This window comes from Podarcis pityusensis, assembly GCF_964106645.2.
Source record: "Podarcis pityusensis genome assembly, chromosome: 1".
Lineage (NCBI taxonomy): Eukaryota > Metazoa > Chordata > Lepidosauria > Squamata > Lacertidae > Podarcis > Podarcis pityusensis.
In genome coordinates, this window is record NC_138028.1 from 62,868,196 (window position 1) to 62,891,925 (window position 23,730).

The 23,730-nt window shown below is 41.7% G+C and overlaps 1 protein-coding gene across 1 annotated transcript; it reads right to left on the reverse strand.

Moving 5' to 3' along the window:
- Positions 1-2,809: 2,809 nt before the first annotated feature.
- On the reverse strand, positions 2,810-23,519 carry SLC5A12 (solute carrier family 5 member 12). The gene is made up of 15 exons (XM_080983322.1): positions 22,884-23,519; positions 20,555-20,620; positions 17,456-17,507; positions 16,760-16,827; positions 15,604-15,758; positions 14,601-14,741; positions 13,819-13,948; positions 13,052-13,140; positions 11,786-11,898; positions 9,892-9,959; positions 8,539-8,625; positions 6,931-7,106; positions 6,333-6,436; positions 4,737-4,867; positions 2,810-3,150 (listed from the first exon to the last, which is right to left on the reverse strand). The coding sequence occupies exons 1-15, from the start codon at positions 23,238-23,240 to the stop codon at positions 2,986-2,988; spliced, it is 1,902 nt and encodes a 633-aa protein (XP_080839448.1). The 5' UTR covers positions 23,241-23,519; the 3' UTR covers positions 2,810-2,985.
- Positions 23,520-23,730: the final 211 nt, after the last annotated feature.

The following is a 23,730-nucleotide window of genomic DNA, read 5'->3' on the forward strand; positions in this document are numbered from 1 at the left end:
TATTTCATTCTCCTTCATTTTGCATTTGCGTATAAATTTTGAAGTGGGGGAGGCAGTGGGGGACTGGTGGGGATTTATAAAAAGAAACCCTTCATTGCAAAACCTCTTCTTGCATCTGCCTTTTGAGAGGACTGAAAGTGAAAGAATCAAAACGTGTATATAGAAAAGCCTTATATATCTAGTTGGGGCTCTAACTGGCACCTAGCCTTGTCTAAGAGGGCACATAGCTCAAAAGAGGACGTACTTCGATTTTAGAAAGCCCCAGGTTTAATATCTGACACATCAAATTAAGCAAATCTTAGGCGGCAGAAACTGGAAGGACCTGTATCTGAAATTCTGCAGAGCTGCCATTAATCAAAGTAGACAGCACTGGGCCAGCTAGATAGATCAATAGTATAATGCAGTCCACAGTTGCTTCATGTGTTTATAAATCTAAAGCACTGGAGATGGATTGGCACGTTACAATGTAATATTTGTCAATCGCAAGATCATTTAATGTTGGATTTGAGTCTTGAGTGGCTTTTTCAGGTGCCCACCTTTTGTATACTGGGCCCTAATTATTATGCATATTTCCCCTATCTCTGCCCCTTACATTGTATGGAAAAGCTTTAATAATATCAGAAGATAAATGGAAGCATTCATTCACCAAGAACACAGTAATGCCTGTCCTCTTTGTTTGAAAGGCAGTTGTGTACCTCTGGAGCAGTGTTTCCCAAACTTAGGTCTCCATCTGTTTTCCCCATCATCCCTGACGACTGGTCCTTCTAGCTAGGGATGGTGGGAATTGTAGTCCAAAAACAGCTGGAGACCCAAGTTTTGGAAACACTGCCTTGGAACAGGGAACCTTTTCAAACACAGCGTGATACGTTCCCTTCTGGGCAACCTTACAGAGGCCACATGCCAAGGATGCGATGGGTCAGAGGCAAAAGTGGGTGGAGCAACTGGTGTTAATTTTCCTTTTGTACAGTGGATTCTTTCCTGTACACTCACAGGCATATGCACATACACACACTTACTTCCATATTCCATCCAGACAAGAAATACGCATTACCAGAGCTCAAGGATAATCTTTATTTCCCTTTACTGTTTACCCTTAATTAAAGGATGACGAACTTGTAGCCCTCCAGATGTCATTGGACTCCAATTCCCAACAGTTAGTGGTCAGGAATGAGAGTACAACTGGGGGGCTACATGTTGTCCCATCCCTGACTTAATCTTTCAAAGTACATGCCGGGGGTGGAATTTGAAAATGAAACAAAAATATTTCCCTAGAAAATGCCAATCAAGTGATACCATGCCATGCACATCTAATTTTTGGGGTGCTCTTTACTTTACGAAGGTTTACATGTACAAATGCAAACTAATGACTGTATCATTCACATCTGAAGATTGCACTTTTGTAATAAATTTGGATCATGTTAAAGCAGGCACCATATTTCTTCTACCAATGCAACTCTTGCACCTCAGTTCACGCAACAGAAGTAACTTAGCCCATGGGTAGGCAAACTAAGGCCCAGGGGCCGGATCTGGCCCAATCGCCTTCTAAATCCGGCCCACGGACGGTCCGGGAATCAGCGTATTTTTACATGAGTAGAATGTGTGCTTTTATTTAAAATGCATCTCTGGGTTATTTGTGGGGCATAGGAATTCATTCATCCCCCCCAATAAAAATATAGTCCGCCCCCCCACAAGGTCTGGGGGACAGTGGACCGGCCCCCTGCTGAAAACGTTTACTGACCCCTGCCTGTCTGTCAGGTGGTGGCAGATCAAGTCAGGCTGGAGTTGCAGGACCTTGGACAGTTCCAGGCAGAAAATGTGGCTCTACAAAGTCTGGAGCTCAACTGAGGATTTTTATCTTTCTTGGCCCCTTTACCAAACTGTTCAAAGTCTTAAAAGGATACTTCTTCCTTTAAACCTAGCACTCCATTGATTTTCAGTATGCTCTGCCTTGTGGGTTGCCTGCAAAGCTGCAGAGGTACAGAGGAATGTGAGGCCCCAGTATGAAGAAGCATCTACCTTGAAGGTGCTGTCTCTGGGAGGTTCCACTTCAGCACCAGTTGTGCAATTTGCTCCTGGCCAATGGAGGCTCAGGGCTTCCTTGCACAGGTAGTGTTGAGGTCTGGATCTGGGCACAGACCTAGTATGCACTGCTGCCCTTCCTAATCCAGTTGGTTCCTCCCTCTCTGCGTCAGAGACCTGTCAGCTGCTCAGAGTCTGAGGTCTAACAACAGAAATATAGAACCATTGTTTCCTGTATGGCAGGGTAAATCAGTGTGAAAGGGGACATTTCAAAGTTTCCCTGCAGAGCTTTGCCACTGCTTTTAGGATTCTCAGTACAACCTCTCACAGCATTACTGAGCATTCACACAGCAGGAGTACTAATAAATGGGTACATAGAATAATCAGGTCACCCCTTCCCCCCTGAAACAAACAATGTTGCCAAAGAGCTCAGTCATTGAAGATCTTTTCACAGCTTCTCTGATCAGCCATAATGGGAAAATCCATAATGAATTTTAAATCACACCAAATTCTGCAAGTACTTTATTAAGCAACCTATGGTACTCCAGAGGAAAAACTCTACAATGACACTGCAGTGGTCAGGAAATATGCATCTGTAGCATAGTTCATATTTTAGAATTCCATGTTAGGATCAATGGGAGATGAATACCCAAGTTGCACTGGCGAAAAATACAAGGCGATTAAAATAAAAAAAGACTTTGGAGCGTGCAGTTAACACTCTAAATTCTTCCTGAAAAACACACTTTCCATATTTTCTCTCGCCACATTCACCACCACTGAGTCTTAGAAAAAAATTCCATGTTATAAAATGACTTCTGAAAATAAAAATAAATGCACCTGCTAACCCTCTAAATTATAATTAAATGCCTCCTCAGCTACTCGTAGTGCCACTGATTTGTTTTCCTAAAGTTTGGGCAATTCCATACCATTCCTATTGTTAGCAGGATGACCTTTTCCCTGTACATCCTAAAAGTAAGATTCCGTCTCTATGCTTGTATTAGTGTAGGATTTTTCACTTGGGTTGTAACCAGGTAAGTGACCCAGCATTTCTTTATTGAATCCATTTGCAAGGGCATCATTTGCTTCTGCCTTCTTTCCAGGACCTTTATGCAGATCATCTTCTGATCCCTCCTGAGAAATAATGTAAAAAGAAGAAGAAGGAAGGACAGTTAAGTCAAGAAGTGGATTAGTTTCCATTCCCGCTTGTAATGGCCCTAACCGCATATGAATATGAGTATACAAGTACATACCAGAACTTTAGGTTTGCACATTTAAAGTGGATTATTAGGAAGCTAAATCGCTCAGATGGTAGAGTCTGAGACTCTTATGCTCAATCCCCATGTTGGGCAAAAAGATTCCTGCGCTAGATTACCTTCATGGTCCCTTCCAACCCTACAATTCTATGATTCTATAGCACTCTAGAACAACAAATCCACTTAAAACACACATGAGTTTTTTGTGGTTGGGAAAGTAATGGGGAAATGCTCTGGGATGAACAAATGATGAATTTGCAAATAAGGACAAATGCAGGATGAATGGCCATTGTTATGCACACACACACCCCATAAACAAATCAGAATGAACGATGAATAAATAGCTCATCTGGAGGGATCCTTATACATACAAAAAGGTCATAAACTGTCAGACAAGGATTGGGAAGCTGTAGAGGGAGCAACTATGGAAACTGAGAGGGATGTGAGTGAAACCTGGGAGGATGGGCTGATGCAAGTGAGTTCCTTTTCTGGCATATAAACGAACTGGTTGCATTGGCTTTCATATAGAACTACACATTTAAGAACCACAAAGAAATATTTGGGATAAAGCTTTTCTAGATATGGCTTGCACCAAAAGTCTTTTTTTTTGGGGGGGGGGTTATAGATGACATTCACCAACACCTATTTCTAGAAATATAGTTAAAGTAACATGACTGAAATATTCTATGAATATTGTATATTCCATGACGATCATATGCATTAGCAATTGCAATTTACAAAAAATAAAATAAAAACAAAGCTTAGCTTTTTTCGATTATATGTTATTTTAAGTGTTTTATGAGTAACAGATGAGTAACAGGTGGTGTAAATTTATGCTTGTATATGAATCATCATATGTAGGCCATTTTTTTCTAGAAAAAGAGGTGATAGAACTCAGTTCTGATGAGTTCCAGCTGAAAAAAAAGCCCCGATCCTATACTGGTTGGAAAACTGATGTTGCTGTCCAACATAATTATAGAACAATATGTCCTTTCCTGTTAACTCTGGAACTATGGGAGTGTTTGAAAATTGTCTCTTCCATCAGCAACCAAATTGCATTAAATACTCAACTGCTACTGGGGGGGTTACTCTAATGGTGTTTGTTTCAGCAGCAAGCAGCTGACAACACAATCCTCAATCTAGTATCCCTTCAGAAACCTGCCTCTTAGATATTTCCGTTCGGAAGAGTAGCATACTGGACCATATTGGCCATATTGCCATGAAATGTGCATTTCAATTAGCGCTGGCTCCTGGCTGATTGTGTTAACCAACCCACTGTACAAGTTTTTCATGATGGTGAATTGATCTGCTATACAGGTGGCTTTAAAAATATAAGTTCTGTTATCAGGTTTGGAAGCACATATTATGATAATGCACTCAACCTAAATGGGCTTGTGGGTTTAATGGAGTCCAGAGTCCAGCAATTGCAGGAAATATGGGAGGCTTATAAGGAAACAGTCTCACGTGAAGTGCTTTGCTGTCATCATGGTCCACTCCACACCAGCACAAGTGTTTGCATTTATGAGACCAGAAGCAAAACAGGTTGCAGACAGGACGAATCAAGAGTGGCTTGATATCTTCTCCTTTATTTGGACCTTGGCAGAAGAAAGTAATAGTCAAGCATCTATCAAAATGCTGTTGTTTATTTTGTATAATAATATTCTATGCAAACATTGATAATATGAAACAAAACATAGATCTATTCTTTTATAACCACACTGACTAGTCTAGCACAAAATGAATAGAGTCCATGTTCCCCAGTTCAACTAGGAATTTGGGTTGGGGTGGGGGGGTTTTTTTGTAATGAACCTTATTTATAGAATTTGCATTCTGCCCTTAAACCTAAAGGTTCCTCTGCTGCTACATAATAATCTGTTAAGCACATTTGTATTGATCTCTGTGTTTTATCAACTTGTCAGTTTCAACTGCTTGTTTTAGCTTGATCAGCCACTCTGTGATAATTGGAATTATTGCTGATTTCCAGGAAAAGGCTAACAAAATGCTAGAGAAGAGCTGAGATCCTTATCCCCAACCTGGGCACATGAGATTTTGCAGAGCTGCCACCACATCCACAGCCTAGCAGCCATGGCGGAAGGATTGGCAGGATGTTTGGTATCAGCAGCATCAGCAATGACATTGTCTACCTGGCCACCATTTTGCATTATCATATCTTGGACTTTTTAGTACACTAGGTGGGTAGATGGGTGGGTGGAGGAATGGTGGCCATCCCCCTCACACACAAATGGTGGAGAATATTCCGATAAAATTCTGCAAAGTCGCCTTCATTTTCTAGGAGAACAAGAAAACGTTAAAAAAAATTCTCACAAAAAAATGAGTTCTGAGAAATTGAAGCTCAGACTGAAAGTTGAATCAGCCTTGAGAACATACAGCTCACTTAAAGGCAAATCACTCATTCTGTGCACTTCAAAGTGCACCCTCGTACCTACAGGACCACCTCTTCTGGTATGCCCCACAGAGGACGTTACGGTCTGCTAACAACACCTTGAAGATCCCGGGCCCAGGGAAATTAGACTTGCCTCAACTAGAGCCAGGGCCTTTTCGGCCATGGCCCCGGCCTGGTGGAATGCTCTCCCACAAGAGACCAGGCCTTGTGGGATTTGACATCTTTCTGCAGGGCCTGCAAGATGGCACTGTTCCGCCAGGCCTTGGGACAGGATGCAGTTTGACTTACTTTCCTTTGTATAAATCAAGCCTGAAGGAGGCCCCAACCCGCTCTCAGGTCCTTGTATGATCAGTGGAAACAGTTGGTCCTGGCAATTATTAACCACTCTCAATTCCACCCTGATAATTGCCAGCTGCCCGGATTTTAACTTGTCTGAATTAATTTTAAGATGTATTTTAATTAATTGATGTCTGTTTTTATGCTTATTGTGTTGTTTTTATGATGTTAGCAGCTCTGAGCCTGGCCTCGGTTGGGGACGGCAGGATACAAATAAAATATTATTATTATTATTATCATTATTATGGAAAAGCTAGTATCAATTTTGTAGAAGAAAACATTGTCAGATTCCGGACCACAAAAACCAGTAAAGAACTGACCTGTAACCAAACTGATCAGAAGCCCCGCAGCAATACATCCAAGACACCCAACAGCACTATAGTAAAGATAGGAGAGAGAATACCACGTCTCCGCCAGATGTGGCCTAGGATGATAAATTTGAGGGACAGTCAATATATATGACCACTCTGAGCAAGAATGGGTTAATTTATCATACCTTCTAATTCCCAGCTCCAGAGAAGAATGACCACCATTGTGCAACACCCACACGCAAGGGCAGAAGACTCAGCAGAAGCCCATGTTTTGCAGAAGTATAGACAATCATTATGGGGCAAAACAAAAAACAAAAACAACCCACCATAATTCATGGGGTGGGAGGTGGGGAGATGATCCAAATAGCCCCCTAAAAACTCGATGGCATTTTGTAAATGTCCCCAGTGCTGCTCATTGAAATAAATTGAGAAATCCAGGATTTTAATATAGCTGGGGATTGAGCCCAACAAAATAGTAGCAAAGGGAAGAGTTGCACTTTCTAATTAAACTATTCTGTAGCCAACCACATTTGCTTAAAAACTACTGCTAATCACAGTTGTCTCCATATTGTAGCTTGGAAGGAGAGCAACTGAGAGAGGATCTTACCTGATGGGAGATGAGGTAGGGAACATAGTGGGTACAGTCTCTGTATTATTGACAATGCACTCAGCTGTGGAGAGGTATAATGGAAGGGCCTTTGCAGCTGGAGCAGGGTACACAAAAGCTCCAAAGCCAACCCAAAATGCCAAGGTGATTCCAGTAAGGAGACCTCCCAAAGCACCCTTAAATCACAAAAGAAAATTAGACATACACAGTATTATTGGAGAGTCACAGGGTAAAGTGCTTGCCAGCATTATCAGCTGGAAAAGGGGTTGCTCATCTCTGGAGCACATTTTCAGTGTCATCTCTATATCACAGTGGGGAATAGACCAGATCCTAAACCCTCCATGGGTCATGGATGATATCAAATAACCCAAATTCAAAGGAAAGAACCCCTTTTCTAGTTGCATTTCCGGTTCTTTCCTTTTTCCTTTGCAGCTCAGCTTGAACTTGGGCTGGGCTGCAAAAGAAGATGCCTACCCAAAGTGGGACATGCAATCCTGTACTTTTACCAAAGTGGGACATACCAATCCTGCATTGGAAGCTCACAATCAGGAACTTACAAACATAGCTGACTCCTGCAGGCCTTACTGTCAGCACAGATGAACAGATCAGTGCTGCCAGCAAGCCCTGCTTGGGCAGGGATTGGCTGCACTAGGGAGTTCCTGAAATCCCCAGTGCAGCTGATCACAGCAGGGCTTGTTATCATTGTCCATCAGCTGATCAAAAATAACAGCAAGCCCTGCTTTCAAAGAAGTGGGATTGCATTTGAAGGCTCCCTATTGTTCCTACCCCACATGGGACACAGTTTCGTGTGGCTTGGGGAATACAGCCAGATTAGGTCCCCAACTAGTGCTAATATGAGCCACAGGCTAGATGGTCCCCCACGGCTAAAATATAGAATGTACTACAACCCTTAACCATACAGAATTACCCCTCTCAGTGGTCTGCTTGGTGAAATGGTGTGTTTATGGGGGGAAACTAAATGAGAGCCAGGTTATTGTATGTTTTTCATATGCAGTGTTTGCTAGGTTTTGCACCAGCACTAAAACCAGTAATAACAGCAGGCCAATCAGTCAGTGTTACTCAGACACCAGCTCCACCAAGCTTTTCCTCTCCTTCCTCTCCAGCAACAGCCACTCCACCAGGATGCAGCAGAGTATTAGTAAGGAAGCAGCTCTGCTGCAAATCCAGCTCCATCCAGCTGCTCCTTCCATCATCTATCACCCAGCAGCAGGCATTCCATCAGGTTGCAGCACAGAGAGAAATGGAAAGTAATGCCACAGATAGACCAACTTTTGGCTCCTCCTCACTTTCATCTGATTCTAATCCAGCTGGTCACTGTAAGAACTTTGCGACTAAGATCTAATGCCTAAATTGGCCTCTTCTTTTCCTGCCTCTTCCCTCTCAATCCCTTTTCCATTTTGTGTTTTATGTCTTTTAGATTGCCAACCTGAGGGCACGAACTATCTCATGACTGATTGCTGTAAGGTGCCCTGGGAGAGTTTTCACTGAAGAGTGCGGTAAAAATTGCTTTAATTGGTTGATTGATTGGCAAGAACAAATATTGTAAGTGAAATGAGCTGCCTTGAAAATGTGATTCTTATTACTTACTTTCCAGTTGGTACAGGGGAAAATGATCCCTAGTGTAAATAATCCCAGCATAGGTCCCCCGCACATCCCATGAATGCTAAGTGAAGCCTGTTGAAAGGAAGCACAAAAGATGCTTTAGAAAGCTATTTATTGTCATCAAGTGTCTCTGCAGCATCCTTCTATAATGGTTCTTTCAATTTCTTATCTCAGAGAACATGCTTTTTCTGTTTCTTCTTTGTGTGCCATTTCTTGACAGAGTTAAAAAAATAAACAAATCTGTTTACAAGTTTTAAAAAAGGAGTTCTTATATTTCCTCTATAAATAGTAAGGTATGGAAGGGGAATTAGCTTTTTGAATCAATACATCATGGCAGCGCATTCCACCCTCAACTAAATAGGTGCCCCTAATGTATTCTTGATATAAGAATCAGTGTGGATGGATGGAAGAGAAGTGTGTGTGGCTTTGGCCTCACCCACTACTCCTGCAGCCCCAAGAGAGAATGCAGCCTTTATGCTGAAAAATATTCTCCACCCGTGGCTCTCCAGATGTTGTGGAAATACAATTCCCATCATCCCTAACTGTTGATTTTGCTGGTTGAAGCTGATGGGTGTTGAAGTCCGGCAATATCTGTGAGCCACAGGTCTGCCACCATTAATCTAAAACAAAGGAAGCATGATTTCTCCCTCTCCTTCATATGCAACATTTAATCAATACATCAAAATTTAAGAAATCACATGCAATGATTTAATCAATCAATTATATCATTAAGCAACTAATAATTTCCTTAATTGGCTAGCAGTTCTAATAGCATGTTCCTCGAGACCCAGACACATGCCTGAAAGCATGTAAAAATAATCTTTCTGAATATCCTGTGTGCATTGAGGAGGCCCTGTGATGGACATGAGGGAGAGCACTCCCCAGGGTCTAACTTGCAATGCCAACAGTTTGCTTGTTCAAGGGCAGACCCTACAAGTTGAAACGATACTGGAAAATCCAGCCCGTTGTTACACACGAGGGTTGCTGGACTGGGTATTTGCTCATATCTCCAAGGATCCCATTTTGTTTCAGCATATTCAGACTAAGAAAAAGACTGGATCTTAGTTTTGACCAAATAGAAGAGTGATATTTCATCCTGCTTATCCACACAAGGAAAAGAATTAATGCAGAAAAGAATGTGGGCAGGGGTTCCTAGTAGCAGCAGACCCATGGGTATGTGGAGCTCCCTTTGGGCTGGAGCTCTCTGGTCTCTCCTGTGGCCAGACAAACTTTGTGTACTAAAGGTGCTGGATTGTCACTTCTCATGGGAGAGAACACAAATTCCTGATACACGCAGGGGCTCCAGTTCATACCAACCATCTTAAAATATGTAGTTACCTGCACAACAGGACCCATGAATGATGCTGCTACGGCCATGGAAGTACATATCACTCCAAATACTATGCCTGAAAAAGAGTTGTGCACCATCATCAGCTATGGCCTCGAACATTTAGATCACTCTTGTGAGATTTTTAACCCATGAAAGATCTCCATGATTCTGAACCTGTGTTCTGCAATCTGATATATACCCATTTGGGGGTCTATTCATTTGATTACTCTGCTTACTGGTGTCAGTACTAAAGGATGCCCTTTGCTTGGAATTCTCTTCCAGACAAGTCATCTATGACATTTTTAGAACATGGGGAATAAAAACCTTCAAACTTCAATTATTCATAGTTAGAAGCCAATGCAGTTAATTCTGCAGCTTAATTCTGAGTGTGTATAAACGTTCTTATCCTCATCTTTATAGAAAAAGATAATCTGTATTCTTCTTAAAGCTCTTAACATCTCACAGTGTCAATAACATCTGTATGGAAAGCTGAAGCTTAATATGAACAAAACCACATCCTATCGAATTCAGAGACTGTTGAGTAGCTCTTTGACTGTGTGACAGATTTTTCATGGTATGAATTTCAGATCAACACAATGCAGTGCTGAAAACTGCTGTGCATGATACCTCAATAGATCAAGGACGGGCCCTCTAGATGCTGCTGGCAATAATTTCCACCATCCTTGACCATTAGCCAGGCTGTCTGGAGCTGATGGAAACATGGCTCTGACAACACCTAGGGGGGTCCCAGTCAGATGCAATAGATGAAGGTTGCTCTGAGCTACTTATAGAACATAAACAGATCTTTAGTTTGTATAGCTCAGGACCATCTATTCCTACTTAACAATGCCTCTCCAAGATCTTCCCAAGGGTACAGTTGGAAATATTTTTAATTGGACATGATAGGGATAGAAACCCAGACCTTCTAAATACAAAGGATGAGCTATGCCATCAAGTTGTGGTTCCTTTCATCTGCTGCTTTGACAGAAGCAGCACGGACAACATGTATCAGTGGAGCACAGATCTTTAAACGTACCATGGGATAAAAAGTTCAGCCATCTTATTAGCCTAATCTTATGTTGCACTGGCATCAGGCCAGACATTTCTTTATTTTTTAATTTGGTCTATTGGGTTTGCTTCTCTGCTTGTTTCAGTTCACTTTCAAGACCAGCCAATGGCCAATTAAGTCATGTGTAAATTAATTAACTTTTGCAAATGAGGAATGGGTCCCCCCTCCCCCTGGTCAAGAATATAAGAGCATAAGAAGAGCCTGCTGGATCAGGTACAAGACCCACCTAGTCCAGCATCCTGTTCTCACAGTAACCAGGTGCCTCTAGGAAACCTGTAGGCAGGATTTGAGCACAAGAGCACTCTCACTCCCTGTGGTTTCCAGCAACTGGTATTCAGAAGCATTGCTTCCTCCAACTATGGAGGCATAACCATCATGGTTAGTAGCCATTGATAGCTCTCTTCTCCATGAATTTGTCTAATCCTCTTTTAAAGTCATCTAGGTCGGTAACCATACTTGCCTCCTGTGGGAGAGAGTGCCATAGTTTATGCACTGTGCAAGGAAGTACTTTCTTTTATCTGCCCTGAGCATTCAGCTTCATTGGATGTTCTTGAGTTGTAGTGTTTTCTCCATCCGCTTTCCACATGCCATGCATAATTTTATAAACTTCTATCAATGTCGCTTCTTATTCACCTTTCTTCTAACCAGGGTTTCCCAAACATGGGTCTCCAGCTGTTTTCGGACTACAATTCCCACAATCCCTGACCACTAATATATTGGAATCATGCAAATGACCTGTTAATTTTAGTAAGAGGAGCACTTTGCCCACTAGATCTAGTAGCATATTTGTGGTCTTACAGTTCAGAAGAATCAAATCCATTTACTGTACCTACATAAGCCTTTGCTGACCCAAGTGCTCGTACTTTCAGAGAGGTTTGGTAAGCAGTGCTTGACAAAATCTTCAAATGTGACAGTTGCCAGAGCATTTATACTTGCAGCCACAGTGCTGTGAAAGTGAAAACACACATTGTGAGGACTTTGGCTGCATCACAACCACAAAAGAACATGAGGAGAGCTACCAATGGCCTCTCCAGTCCAACATCCTGTTTTCACAGTGGCCAATCAGATGCCTATGTGAAGCCTGAAAGCAGGACCTGAGCACAGCAGCACTCTTCCTACTTGTGATTTTGCCATTCAGAGGCACACTGCCTCAGATAATGAACATATAACATGGATATTGTGGTTAGTAGCCACTGATGGCCTCGTTGAATTTCTCTAACCCTCTTTCAAAGCCATCCAAGTTGATGGCCATCACTACTTCCTGTGGGAGCACATTTAGCTACAGGTCCCAGAGTGGGTTGCATTGCTATGAAGTATGCTGGTTTGGATATTAACAATCCTGAGTGCTGATTCACACAACTCTGAAAACTACGAATGTCTGTGTGAGAGGAGAACTTAATATGCAGGTTGCAATTTTACATCACCTCTGCTTGAAAGCCTTTTTAGTGGTATGATAAGATGTCATTCTACATGAAACAGAATGGGGAGCATCAACACAATCACTTCACCATGATTCCCTCCCCCCCCCCACACCTAAAAATAAAAAATACATCAACTCAGAGGGCACAAAGTTGACAACTCCAATCTACCCCCACCTCCCCTGCCAGCCTATTCAGATTGTCTCCAGCTCTTGTCTGATTTTTACTCTTCACAAACACCTGACTAACACAGTATCTTCCACCAGAAATAGACAGGAAAGTAGGAGTGACATATTTTCCCATTGCCAGCTTATCTTTTGTGCATGCTCATCTATGTTTCCTGACACCGGAGGTTCTTTTAACATGAAAATCACTGTTTGATAGTTTGGTACCTAAGAGATCATATTGTGGTTTGTAGATAGGATGAGAAAAAATATGTGGAAATCTGCTTGCCAGAGCACATGACAAGCTCTGTGCTGGATTGCATACGAAAAGACAAAGCACTGCAGCATTTCATTGCAGGGACGGAGTTGGCAGAGTGAGAGAAATGATGCGGCAGATTCGAGAGCAGCAGCCCCACCAACACTAAACCCCTGTGCGATGCTCTGCTTGGTTTGCCTCCATTAAAACCGAGTGCAGAAGACAAAATGTGAGTAGAGGCAACCCAGTTAAAACACAGACCTTAATGTTCCACTGAAGGCACATGCAACAAATAATCCTGGTAGTCCAGGGGTTGTGGAAAAGATGATCATAACAAAATACGGCATTAGCTGGATGGCAGAAAAGAAAGGAAGGAAGGTTAGGAAAGTTTATTCACTCCTCTATGGCACAAAAAGCTGTTCTGTGGGGACCCTACAAAGTAGAGTCTGTCAATGTTGATTGTTATTTAATGGTTGTTCACCCCCCCCCCCTTGTTTATAGTGGTTCTTGTTTTTATCTGTATTATTTATTAAATTTCTAGAATGCCCTTCATCTGAAGATCACAGGGTGGTTTGCCATATTAAATATAATGTGAGGTGAGGTGATGCTTAACCAATCTGAAATATCTTTTCAGTGAGGCAATATAACCTGGTACAAAACATTTGATATACAAATAACAGTGAAAAACATTACATTACAATGTTTTTAAGCAGAGGGAGAATTGCAGGAGGTTGGACTAGATGACCCTCGGGTTCCCTTCCAACTCTGCAATTCTATAATTCTATTATTCTATCCCATTTTCAGCATCACCCCTCCTAAGAGCCTTCCTGGCATGATGTGTATCTGCCCTCATTTGGCGAGAGTACCACCAAGCCTGGCCCTCTAGCAACATTTAGAAGTGCAGTTTTAGAAGTGCAGCAAAGAGTGAATTTCAGTAAGGGAAACAACAAGATTCAGATGTGTATTCTCGGATACATCCAATATTAAAAATGTCACATTGCATTTACGTATCTGATTGGTTGCTGTACCTGATCTGGTGCTGAAATAAAACCAGCTGTCCAAGGATCACAGGTCTGGAAATGGGAATACATCACCAATCCTGAAAGGACTGCACATGTCAGGATGACCCACAGCCCCAGTAAATTTAGATACAGTGCACTGAAGAGAGAAAAGGAGAAAGGGGTTATATGTCTTAAAAAATAAGTCATTCCTGTTTGCTACTTAAAAGAAAGAAAGAATAAGATGTGTCCAAAAACTATGAGTGCCCCTTTTTCAAAGATTGTGGCAGTCATGTTGGCTGTATGTACATGAGTGGCGTACACTAATTCATAGAAAATATACAAATTCCAGTCTGGTTTCTAACCCAGCTTTGGTCTCCTTGGTGGATGACTTGTGCTGGAAAATGGATGAAGAGAGTGAAACCCTCTTGGTTTTCCTGGACCTTTCAGTGGCTTTTGTTAACATTGACCATGGCATGCTTTTGAATGACTGACTGGGCTGCACTTAGGAGACACCCGTGATACAGAGGGCCCACTGCTTCCTGGGTCACAGTGAGTGGTATTGAGAGACTTCTGTTCTATCCCATGGCCTTTAGACTATAGGATGCCTCGAGGTTCCATTCTGTTAACACCAATAAAGATCCCTTGGCCATCTTGTACAGTAAATAAGATGAGTGCGGCCCCTCCACCCTCATACGTTTTCTTAGAAATTTGCAGAAATAGTTGTGCATGCTTCTCTGCATAAATGGGCAGTTGCCTGTATGTCTCTTTAGTTATGTTCCAGTTTGGAACTAAATTTAATGCCTACTTACGCCTTGGCATGCTTTTCCGTTTTGCAGGAAATGCATCTTTGCATTGTGGACTGATTGACTCCATAGATTCCTAACCAGGTAAATGTCCCTCCTATGGCAATTGTCCAAAAGGTATGTCTTCTCAGGGGATCAACATCAAAGCTACATAAATGAGACACAATGGTGATAACTCATTTAGCCTCCACATGTCACACCTTAAGTTAGTTTAGGATGCTGCAATCCTGGAGACAGTTTGAATACTTAGATCCCTTTTACTTAAACTCGGTTGAAAAAGCATCACTATATCTAGGAATACAGCAGCGAGGTCTCTGTAAATCCACATACACAATCCCTTCCTTGATTATTATTATTTGAGGGAGGGACTTCAAATATGAATTGACTCAACATTTAAACAACATTTTCCCAGCTATAATACCTCAAATTATTAATGGAAAAGAAATACACATCTCCACAATGAAACAGACAATGAGCTGGATCCTGACTTAAGGCGGTATCCAATTAGCATGTCTCATAAGGATTTCTGCTTGTGAAATGGGATTTCCCCCCATTTCTCTGTGTGCACCCTGTGCTCTGCCCAAAACTCCTCTGGAGAGCTCCCAGGACACATTTAGGAGGGGGGAGAAGGGGAAGTCTTGTTGTGCAAGTGGAAATCCTTGTGCTGAAGTTTTAATAATTTAAATATGAGTTTTAGTGCGGCTGCCCCTGTTCTATGGACCAGCATTCCTTTCAAGATATGACAGGACCACACTATTTGCAGTTTCCAGAAATGATTGAATGTCATCAGTTCATTTTTTGTTATTTTCTGTGCCATTTTAAACTTTTTAAAGCTGTTTTTATTACCCAAGGTACTCCACAACACTCCTCAGTACTTTTCAGTATCCAGTCTGCCCATATACAGTAGACAATGATAGACCCATCCTTGCTGGCCACTTTTAACAATACTGTTATTGACAAAGGAACAAACACATCCATAGATCTGAGTATGAGAACCCATTCTGCTTACTCAAATATAGTGAGGCGTGAGCCATTCTGGGCATCTTCCCAAATGTTTGTGAGGCCCCCATTTTTAATAGTTCCTTGAACCAATACTGTTACGAACCCAATCACCATAACAATGAGTTGAAAGGCATCTGTCCAGACGACCGCTTTTAATCCTCCCTAAGACAAAGAGAGAGAAACTATATGTACTTTGTGTTTATTACAGGAAGAAGCCCAATCAAAGTTCAGACCTTAGCAAGATCTTGTCATGTTGAAAACCAATTTAGGGAGGAAAGAGAGGGAGGAAAGAATGCAATTAGTGCAGTACTGAATTCTCAAGAGGCTCTGCTATTTGCTGCAAAAGTTACCATTTCAGGAAGGTTTTAAAAATGTGTCTTTGTGATTTTCACACCTTTTCATAACATTCTGTTCAGCTAGTCAACTAGCAGGACACATCTGTTCAAGTCTATTCACAAATAAGTCCTATTTTGTTCCATCAGACTTACTCCAAGGTAAGGGCTCGAGAGAATTGCTACCTATGTGCAACTGCGTAAGACAGGGGTGCATAACCTGTGGTCTGCCAGATGTTTTTCAGCTGCAATTCCCATCCTCCTTGGTCATGCCAGCTATGGCTGAAGGAGTCCAAAAACATCTGAAAGGCCACTCATGTCCTCTTCCCCCAGCATAAGGGTATCCTTTGTATAAGCAACAGTACAATTTTATTCCTATTGACTCCGAAAGATGTGCCACTGTGTTCAGTGAAGCTTAATCCCAGGAAATTGTGATTAGGATTCCATCCTCTGATTATGGGAGAATGTGTATTACTCAATAATAACAATAGCAATAATTTTATTATTTGTACCCCGCCCATCCAACTGGGTTACCCCAGCCACTCTGGGTGGCTTCCAACATATATAAAACATTAAGTCTTCCCTATACAGGGATTGTAGGCTATATTGAAATTTATCACTTACTTGTTTATCTGAACCAAAAGACTTCGTCCATGCCCTGATAATTTCACGGAGTATTTTGAAACAAATTATAATGAGAAATTAAAAGTTCTCCTTTACTGCGCACAAAAGCACAGGATCATTTTTTTCTCACTAACATAAATATGAATCCGAATTATAAAATCCTTGTTATATAAGCTTTTTGAGTTGATCTGTACGTCAAGTACATACCAGGGTACAGTAGAAGGTGCAAACAATTCCTGTTGCAAATACAGAGCCCCAAAGATTAAATCCAGTCACTGCAAAACCAAAGGAAATAAAATTAGGCAAGGTTCATCTAGGGACACGATGAAATCTAAAATGTATTATTTTAGATAATAAAGAAAGACACAGCTTTTATTTATCTGTTTCCATTACCTCCTTTTACATCGTTTATAAGAGAAGTTCAATTTTATTGTTTCTCTGAATGATGCATACTATTTGCAGAGAATTCCTTACTCTGGTGAACAGACCAAATCTGGTTTAGAAGCTAAATGATGGAGTGTCAGACTGCCTAAGTCGATAGCCTTTCGAGGGACATCAGTTTGTCCTTGTTCACATTACACATGGCATTAAGACAGAAGGGTGCAAAGAGAGAAAGTATCAAAGTACATGACATGGTGTTAGATCATTATGCTAAACCGAGACCTTTGCCAAGACCTTGAGTAGCACGTTCGGCACACATCTCCTCCGGTTACTTTTTAGCAAAAGGAAAACCTAGCAAATAAATAACACGATCCTGCATAGAAAAAGGGTGAGAGCTGCCAATGGGAAGGTAACAGGAGCAGACATAGATCTTTTCAGAGCATTTGGTGTTCACATTTCTGCTTTACAGTTCTTGCATTGTGACAATTGGCAAAGCTCTAGCATGCTGGCCTGGACACTCACCTTGATTGAGAGCCAGGGCTGGAGCATAGACGACCACTCCAGTGTAAAGAATCTGCAAGGGATCAGAAAGAATATGAAAAGGGCAAACTGGAATCTTGACTAAACCAGTTCTAAACAGACAACTGTCCATAGAAAAGAGCCAAGACTAATAGATAAGCAAAACAAAGGGCACAGGGATTCTTCGCTGCACCAGATTCTGTGGTTCCATTCATCTAAATATATTCACTCTGGCCAGCACTGATGCACACACACAAAGGGGAGTATGTATTCATGCATGCATGCGAATACAGAGATAAGTTATTTAACACAACTTCTCTCACTCTTTTTTATCATCTCAGTTCGTCACATTTCCCAAATTTATATGAATATAGCCAGTTGAGTTGCTTGCAGTGCCAGTGATCTAAATTTGCTTCCACCTGAGCAAATGGCTATTCTGTTTATAGCAATGAATATTTACAGCAGTCTGAACTGCAGTGTTGAGCAGTGACTAAAGTGTCAAATGAGGCCCCAGGAGTTTGGGGCTCAAAATCCCCTTCAGCTATGAAACTCATCTGGGCCAGTGACCCATCACTCAGACTAGCCCACTTCCATAAAGTTGCCCTGAGGGTAAAAGGTGAGAGAGGACCATGCACGCTGAGCTCCTTGCAGGAAAGGTGGGATCAAAAATTAAGTAAATATTGATCATAATAACACTTAAAAGGATTCAAAGGGATTTGGAAGAAAAGGTCTTGTGGCTCCTTAAAGACTAACTAAGACTGCATTCCTAGCCCACTTACTTGGGAGAAAGGCCCATTGAAAAAAATGGAATTGCTTCTGAGTAGACATTTCCGTGTGCTGCGCTGGCTCGCCAGATGCAGCTTGTCACGCTGGCCATGTGACCCGGAAGTGTCTTTGGACAGCGCTGGCCCCCGGCCTCTTAAGCGAGATGGGCGCGCAACCCCAGAGTCGGACACGACTGGCCCGAACGGGCAGGGGTACCTTTACCTTTACCTTTAGACATGGTTAGGCTTGCACTTCAGTTGACCACCTCAGGGTGGTTTATACATATACAATTATTAAAACTATAATACACAACAACCCATTAAAACCAGCATTGAATGCAGACCAAGGCAACAACAGAAAGTGGTCTCTCATTACAAATGGGCAACACTGATCAACTGTCCTCAACTGCGTTTGTGGAGAGAGATGCCTTTAGCTAGGGTCAAAAACCATACCATGTAGATGCCAGCCATTTTTCTGGTGTGAAAGAGTCCCATAATCAGAATGCCAATTTGGGAAACATTTGGCCATTACTCCTGGCAACGTTCATTGCAAGTTGCTTTTAACTTAAACCTTCAGAGTATATGTCTTTAAAGAAACATACCTAGGCATATACAAAACCACATTTCATTTTGTAGTATCAGCCATATGAAATAGTACTAAATGCATGAGCAGATGGGGTGGGGGCTGGGGCAGTCTTCACTTGACCTTTCAAAATCTGCTGCTTACTGGACAGGAGAAGGGGGAAGGACAAGGTGGCAGGCAGATCATCATGGTTCAAGCAAACCAGTGGATCAAATCCTGCCAATGCATTTCCACTGCACAGACCTCTCTACCATCTTGCCCCCCTCCCTTCTGGTAAATGGCAAATTCACTATCAGAGCAAATTTGGTGCTTCTGCCAATGTATCTGCACAGCAGCAACCTCCTTGCCACCTCCCCCTTTCCCCCTGTTAAGAAGCAGCGACTCAGCTGTCAAGTGAGCTCCATTATCCCCCTGTGCCATCTGCTACTGATTAAATGATACACATATCCAACATAAGTGTTGTTCAGAGTATACTCATTGAAATCAGTGGACTTCAGTGAGTCTAGTCTGCATTGGGTATCACCCATAGTGTCACACCAGGTAAGTTAGCACCTCGCTCTGAACTGGATTTGACAGTTCTGTAGAATTCTCCAAACAATCACCTAAACGTTTTGTAAGGTGAGCAGTTCATCTAAGTCTCAATGCATTGCTGGTGCTATCTAGTTGCATGGAATTCATTTGGAAGGTGGAATTGTGTTGGGAAACAAGAGAGTTCCCTGAATAGACATCTGTATCTGGTTATCCACTAAGTAAAGTCAATTAAGCTTTACACTTGCTTTGCAAACTACCTTAGACATCAACAGAGTCCTCCTTCTATGCTGGCAATTTGTGACCCATGTGATTTGTGAAGATTACTCTTGGATTCCTTCCAGGAAGTGGCTATTATTGCAATGTTAGGGAACATTCTTAGAAGCTGCCATGCAATTCTAAGGAGAAAAAGGAAGGATGTTCTCTTTATAGCACACAATGTGCAAATAATGCCAGATGTTCCCTGCTGTGCTGAAGCAAGCCATACTATTTCTCCTCAGGATGAATCTTAAAACAAATAAAAAGTCATTAGTCTGTCAGGCTCCTGGCATTGAGCTTGCATAAAGCACGGTCTGCTTTTGGACATGAGTGTAGTCTTTGACAACAGTGGAATATTCCACATTCTGGGCAGAAACTTTGAGAGATCTGCCAGAAATTTCCATACAAAATACATTGTGTCCCTGGGAAGAAGGAGCCAGTGGTTCTTTCCTGGCTTGAGGCAGGAAGTTCACTGTTCCTTTGCTCCTGACATGCAGCTGGAAAGCTAATACATCTAAAATACTTTGAGTACCCCAAAGGTGCTACATAAATGCAAAGTAGGATGGTCTTGTTGATCAGTTTCCACCAGTTGATTCCAGTAGGCCCACTCTCTGATTTAGAAAGAGGAAATCTTCTTGCTGTATGCAGAATTCCATGGCAACCCGAGGACAAGGAAGAGTTAGATGCTTTCTCTTAAAATGAAAACCATTAAACCCCCAGAGAAATAATATTGCAGACATGATCATTTCCAAATAGTAACCTAGGGTCCAGAATTGCAAGAACTTCCCATCCTCATCTAAGATAGAGACACTCTCCATGCACATATGAACATTCTCGGTCACATCCTGTGTCAGCTGTTTCAAAGACAAAAATGGGAAGATGGGCAAAAAAGAGCCACACATACCAGATCACTCCACACTATTTAGAAACCATGACATATACCACTCATTGAAATGTAAAATGTCTTACCGTTTGCACTATATAAATCATGGTTGCAGCCATGCGAACGGGCTTGTTAAACCTCAACTCCAAGTACTATGAGAAATGATGAATAGAGTAAATGCAACTTATGTATTAAATCATATTTGATATTACTCAATAAACAAAATCATATATGAAACAGTACACACATATAAAACAGTGTAATGCATATTTCAGTTATGTCAAAGTGTGTTCATTAATCTGAATGGATGTGGACTGCTTTTTTAAAAAAAAAAAAATCTCTAATGGTGTCTTAAGTGATTTAATGTCCAAATCAACGCAACCAAAGTAGATGTGATATAGGATATGCATGATTAACAGCCCTGCATACCAGCTTTAAAGATCAGGGAGACGATGTCTAGCCTATTATTTATTTTCTTTCTCCAATCTAAATTCCACAAGAGAGGGAGAATGCATTGCTATTAGCTTTGCAGAATTAAAAAAAGACAGGTATCAATGTTGTATGTGCCTTTTATCTGATGAGCACATAAGAACATGGGAAAAGAGAGGCTTTTCTCCCTCTCTTTATATTAAAACGTGATGTGGGACAGACAAAGAAAGCACATCTTGGCAGAGCATAGTTAAGTTTTGGAATTTGCTCGCACAATATGTCATACTGGCCACCACTTTAGACAGCTTTAGAAGTAGATTAAGTGAATTCATGGAGGATAAGGGCCATCAGCATCTACTTGTGACAATGGTAATATTGCACCAGCATCAGAGACGGTGTGTTTCTTAATATCCATTGCTGGAAACCACAGGAGGAGAGAGGGCTGCTCTTCTCAGGTTCTGCTGGTGAGCTTCCCATTGGCTTCTGGTTGGCATTGTGAGAACAGGATGCTAGACTAGATTGGTCTTCATCCTCATCCAATAGGACTTTATTTACGTTCTTATGGATATCCCACATCACATCTAGTTTGGCTTTACAGCAATTCTGTACCTACATATTTAAACTGTCTTTACCCATCGTGTTGCACTGCCTGAGGCAAAACAGGTAGCAATCACCTTCCCCCCAAAGTCTTGCTTATCAGAGTTGTGCATGAGTTCTTGCTGGAACCTGGGAGCCACCGCTGCAATCACTTCTTCTTGCTTCTCTTGTGGCAGGCAGGTGGGTGCTGCCTGCTGTGGTGCCCGAGAAGTGAGGAGAAGTGCCATGTCTCCTCACTTTTCCAGCAGCAACAACAGGGGCAGGCAGAGCACTGTAGTGACACTGCCTGAGGTGGCTGCCTCAGTCTACCTCAGCCAGCCTTGCTACACCCTATATCAAGGATTTGATACTACATATCCATATTTAAGTACGGATACAAGCTGTCAGCTATATCACAACACTCAGCTACAGAAATGGTACACTTTGTAGATCTATCTATCTCTTTATTCCAAACAACTGAACCTATATAATGTTCATAGCACAGGAAGTATCAAAAATAGCTGTTCTGAAAGAGAATCATTATTGATCTGGTATCCAGGCAAGGCCTATTTGTGTACATTTTTTATTTTTTAAAAAATCTTGCTAATAACCATATCTCATTCTTTCCAGGTTTATAAAACCGTTTCTTTAATGTGCCATATCTTAAGATATTCATTCATGAAGGATATCCCTTATTCTTTCATTCTGCTGTTTTATAGATTCTCACAGCCCATAATAAAATTGCCACAACAAACCCTTAATAACCTTTATCAATAAAAAAAGGGTTTTCCATCAGAACTAGAAGCCTATTTAAAGTTACCTAAAGCTACCTATTTATTGTCATTACAGTGGTACCTTGGGTTACAGATGCTTCAGGTTACAGAAGCTTCAAGTTACAGACTCCGCTAACCCAGAAATAGTACCTCCGGTTAAGAACTTTGCTTCAGGATGAGAACATAAATTGTGCTCCAGCAGCGCGGCAGTAGCAGGAGGCCCCATTAGCTAAAGTGGTGCTTCAGGTTAAGAACAGTTTCAGGTCAAGAACAGACCTCCAGAACGAATTAAGTTCTTAACCCGAGGTACTACTGTACTGATTTTGACATACCACATTAATCTAGACCAGCCACTGCCAATCTGATACCCTCCTGGTAACTCCCACCAACCCCAGACAGAATGGCCAATGGTCCGAGATGATGAGTGTTGCAATCCAGCTACATCTGGAAGGTAGCAGATTGGAGGCAGCTGATGTAGACAGGTTGACACCCTCCATGCTGAGCTTGGCAGGCAATGCAATTTAAGATTAGAATGTTTAAAGAATCGGCATTGATGTTGTCAAAATGCCTTCAGATTTCCAAATATAATGTCAAGATCCGTGTCTTGACAGAAACAACTTTTGTGAAAAGTGCTTACCTCATAAGTGCTTGTGATGCCAGATCTGTAGAACACAGGTAGGAAAAGTTCTGAAGTACAAATGATGACAAACATATATGCGAGGAAGAACAGAATGAAGGAAGCCCCATGCCGATACACCTCAGCTGGCGTTCCCAGCACAGTCACTGCTGACATGAAACTAGCAGTGAGTGACAGAGCTACTGGTCCACAAGTCATCTGCCTGCCGCCGACTAAGAAGTCATTGGAAGTGGTTTTTTTCCTCTCTGTGATTGCAAAAAAGACTCCTATGCCAGAAGAAATGAGAAAGAGTGCTGCAAAGACCACATAATCCCAGGCGACAAAATTGTTGACCTTTGGAGGGATGAAGGAGGCCATGGTGGTAATGCGTGGAGCTCTAGTCAAATCTATTTGTCCCTTTGTTCATTTAAGAGACTGAGCCTCCAAACGAGACAAGAAATGCCATCTCCATGATGTGATGATTTTATATTCTTAAAATCAAGAGTACAATCCAGGATGCAGCAGAAACTTCAGATTTGGTTCACTTGAGAGTCGCAGAGTTTTATTGTACAGACAGGATTAAAGGGACTCACTGATACTTTCCATGCAATTATTACCTGTCTTGTCAAAGAAGTGTTCAAAGCTCTGTGAAATAACGGTTTGAAAGGAGGAATTCAAGGATTCGCACCCTTTTTATCTGACAAGCTTTTTTATTTCGGGTTAAACATTACTCAGACAGACTGACTAACATCCAGATTGGTCAGCATTTCACGTAATAAATTAGGCGGCCATCAAACAGTATGTTGAAATTGCTCTATGTGAGCGTTGTAAGCTTTGGGACAATGTGAGAGCGCTCACTGAGTTTAAG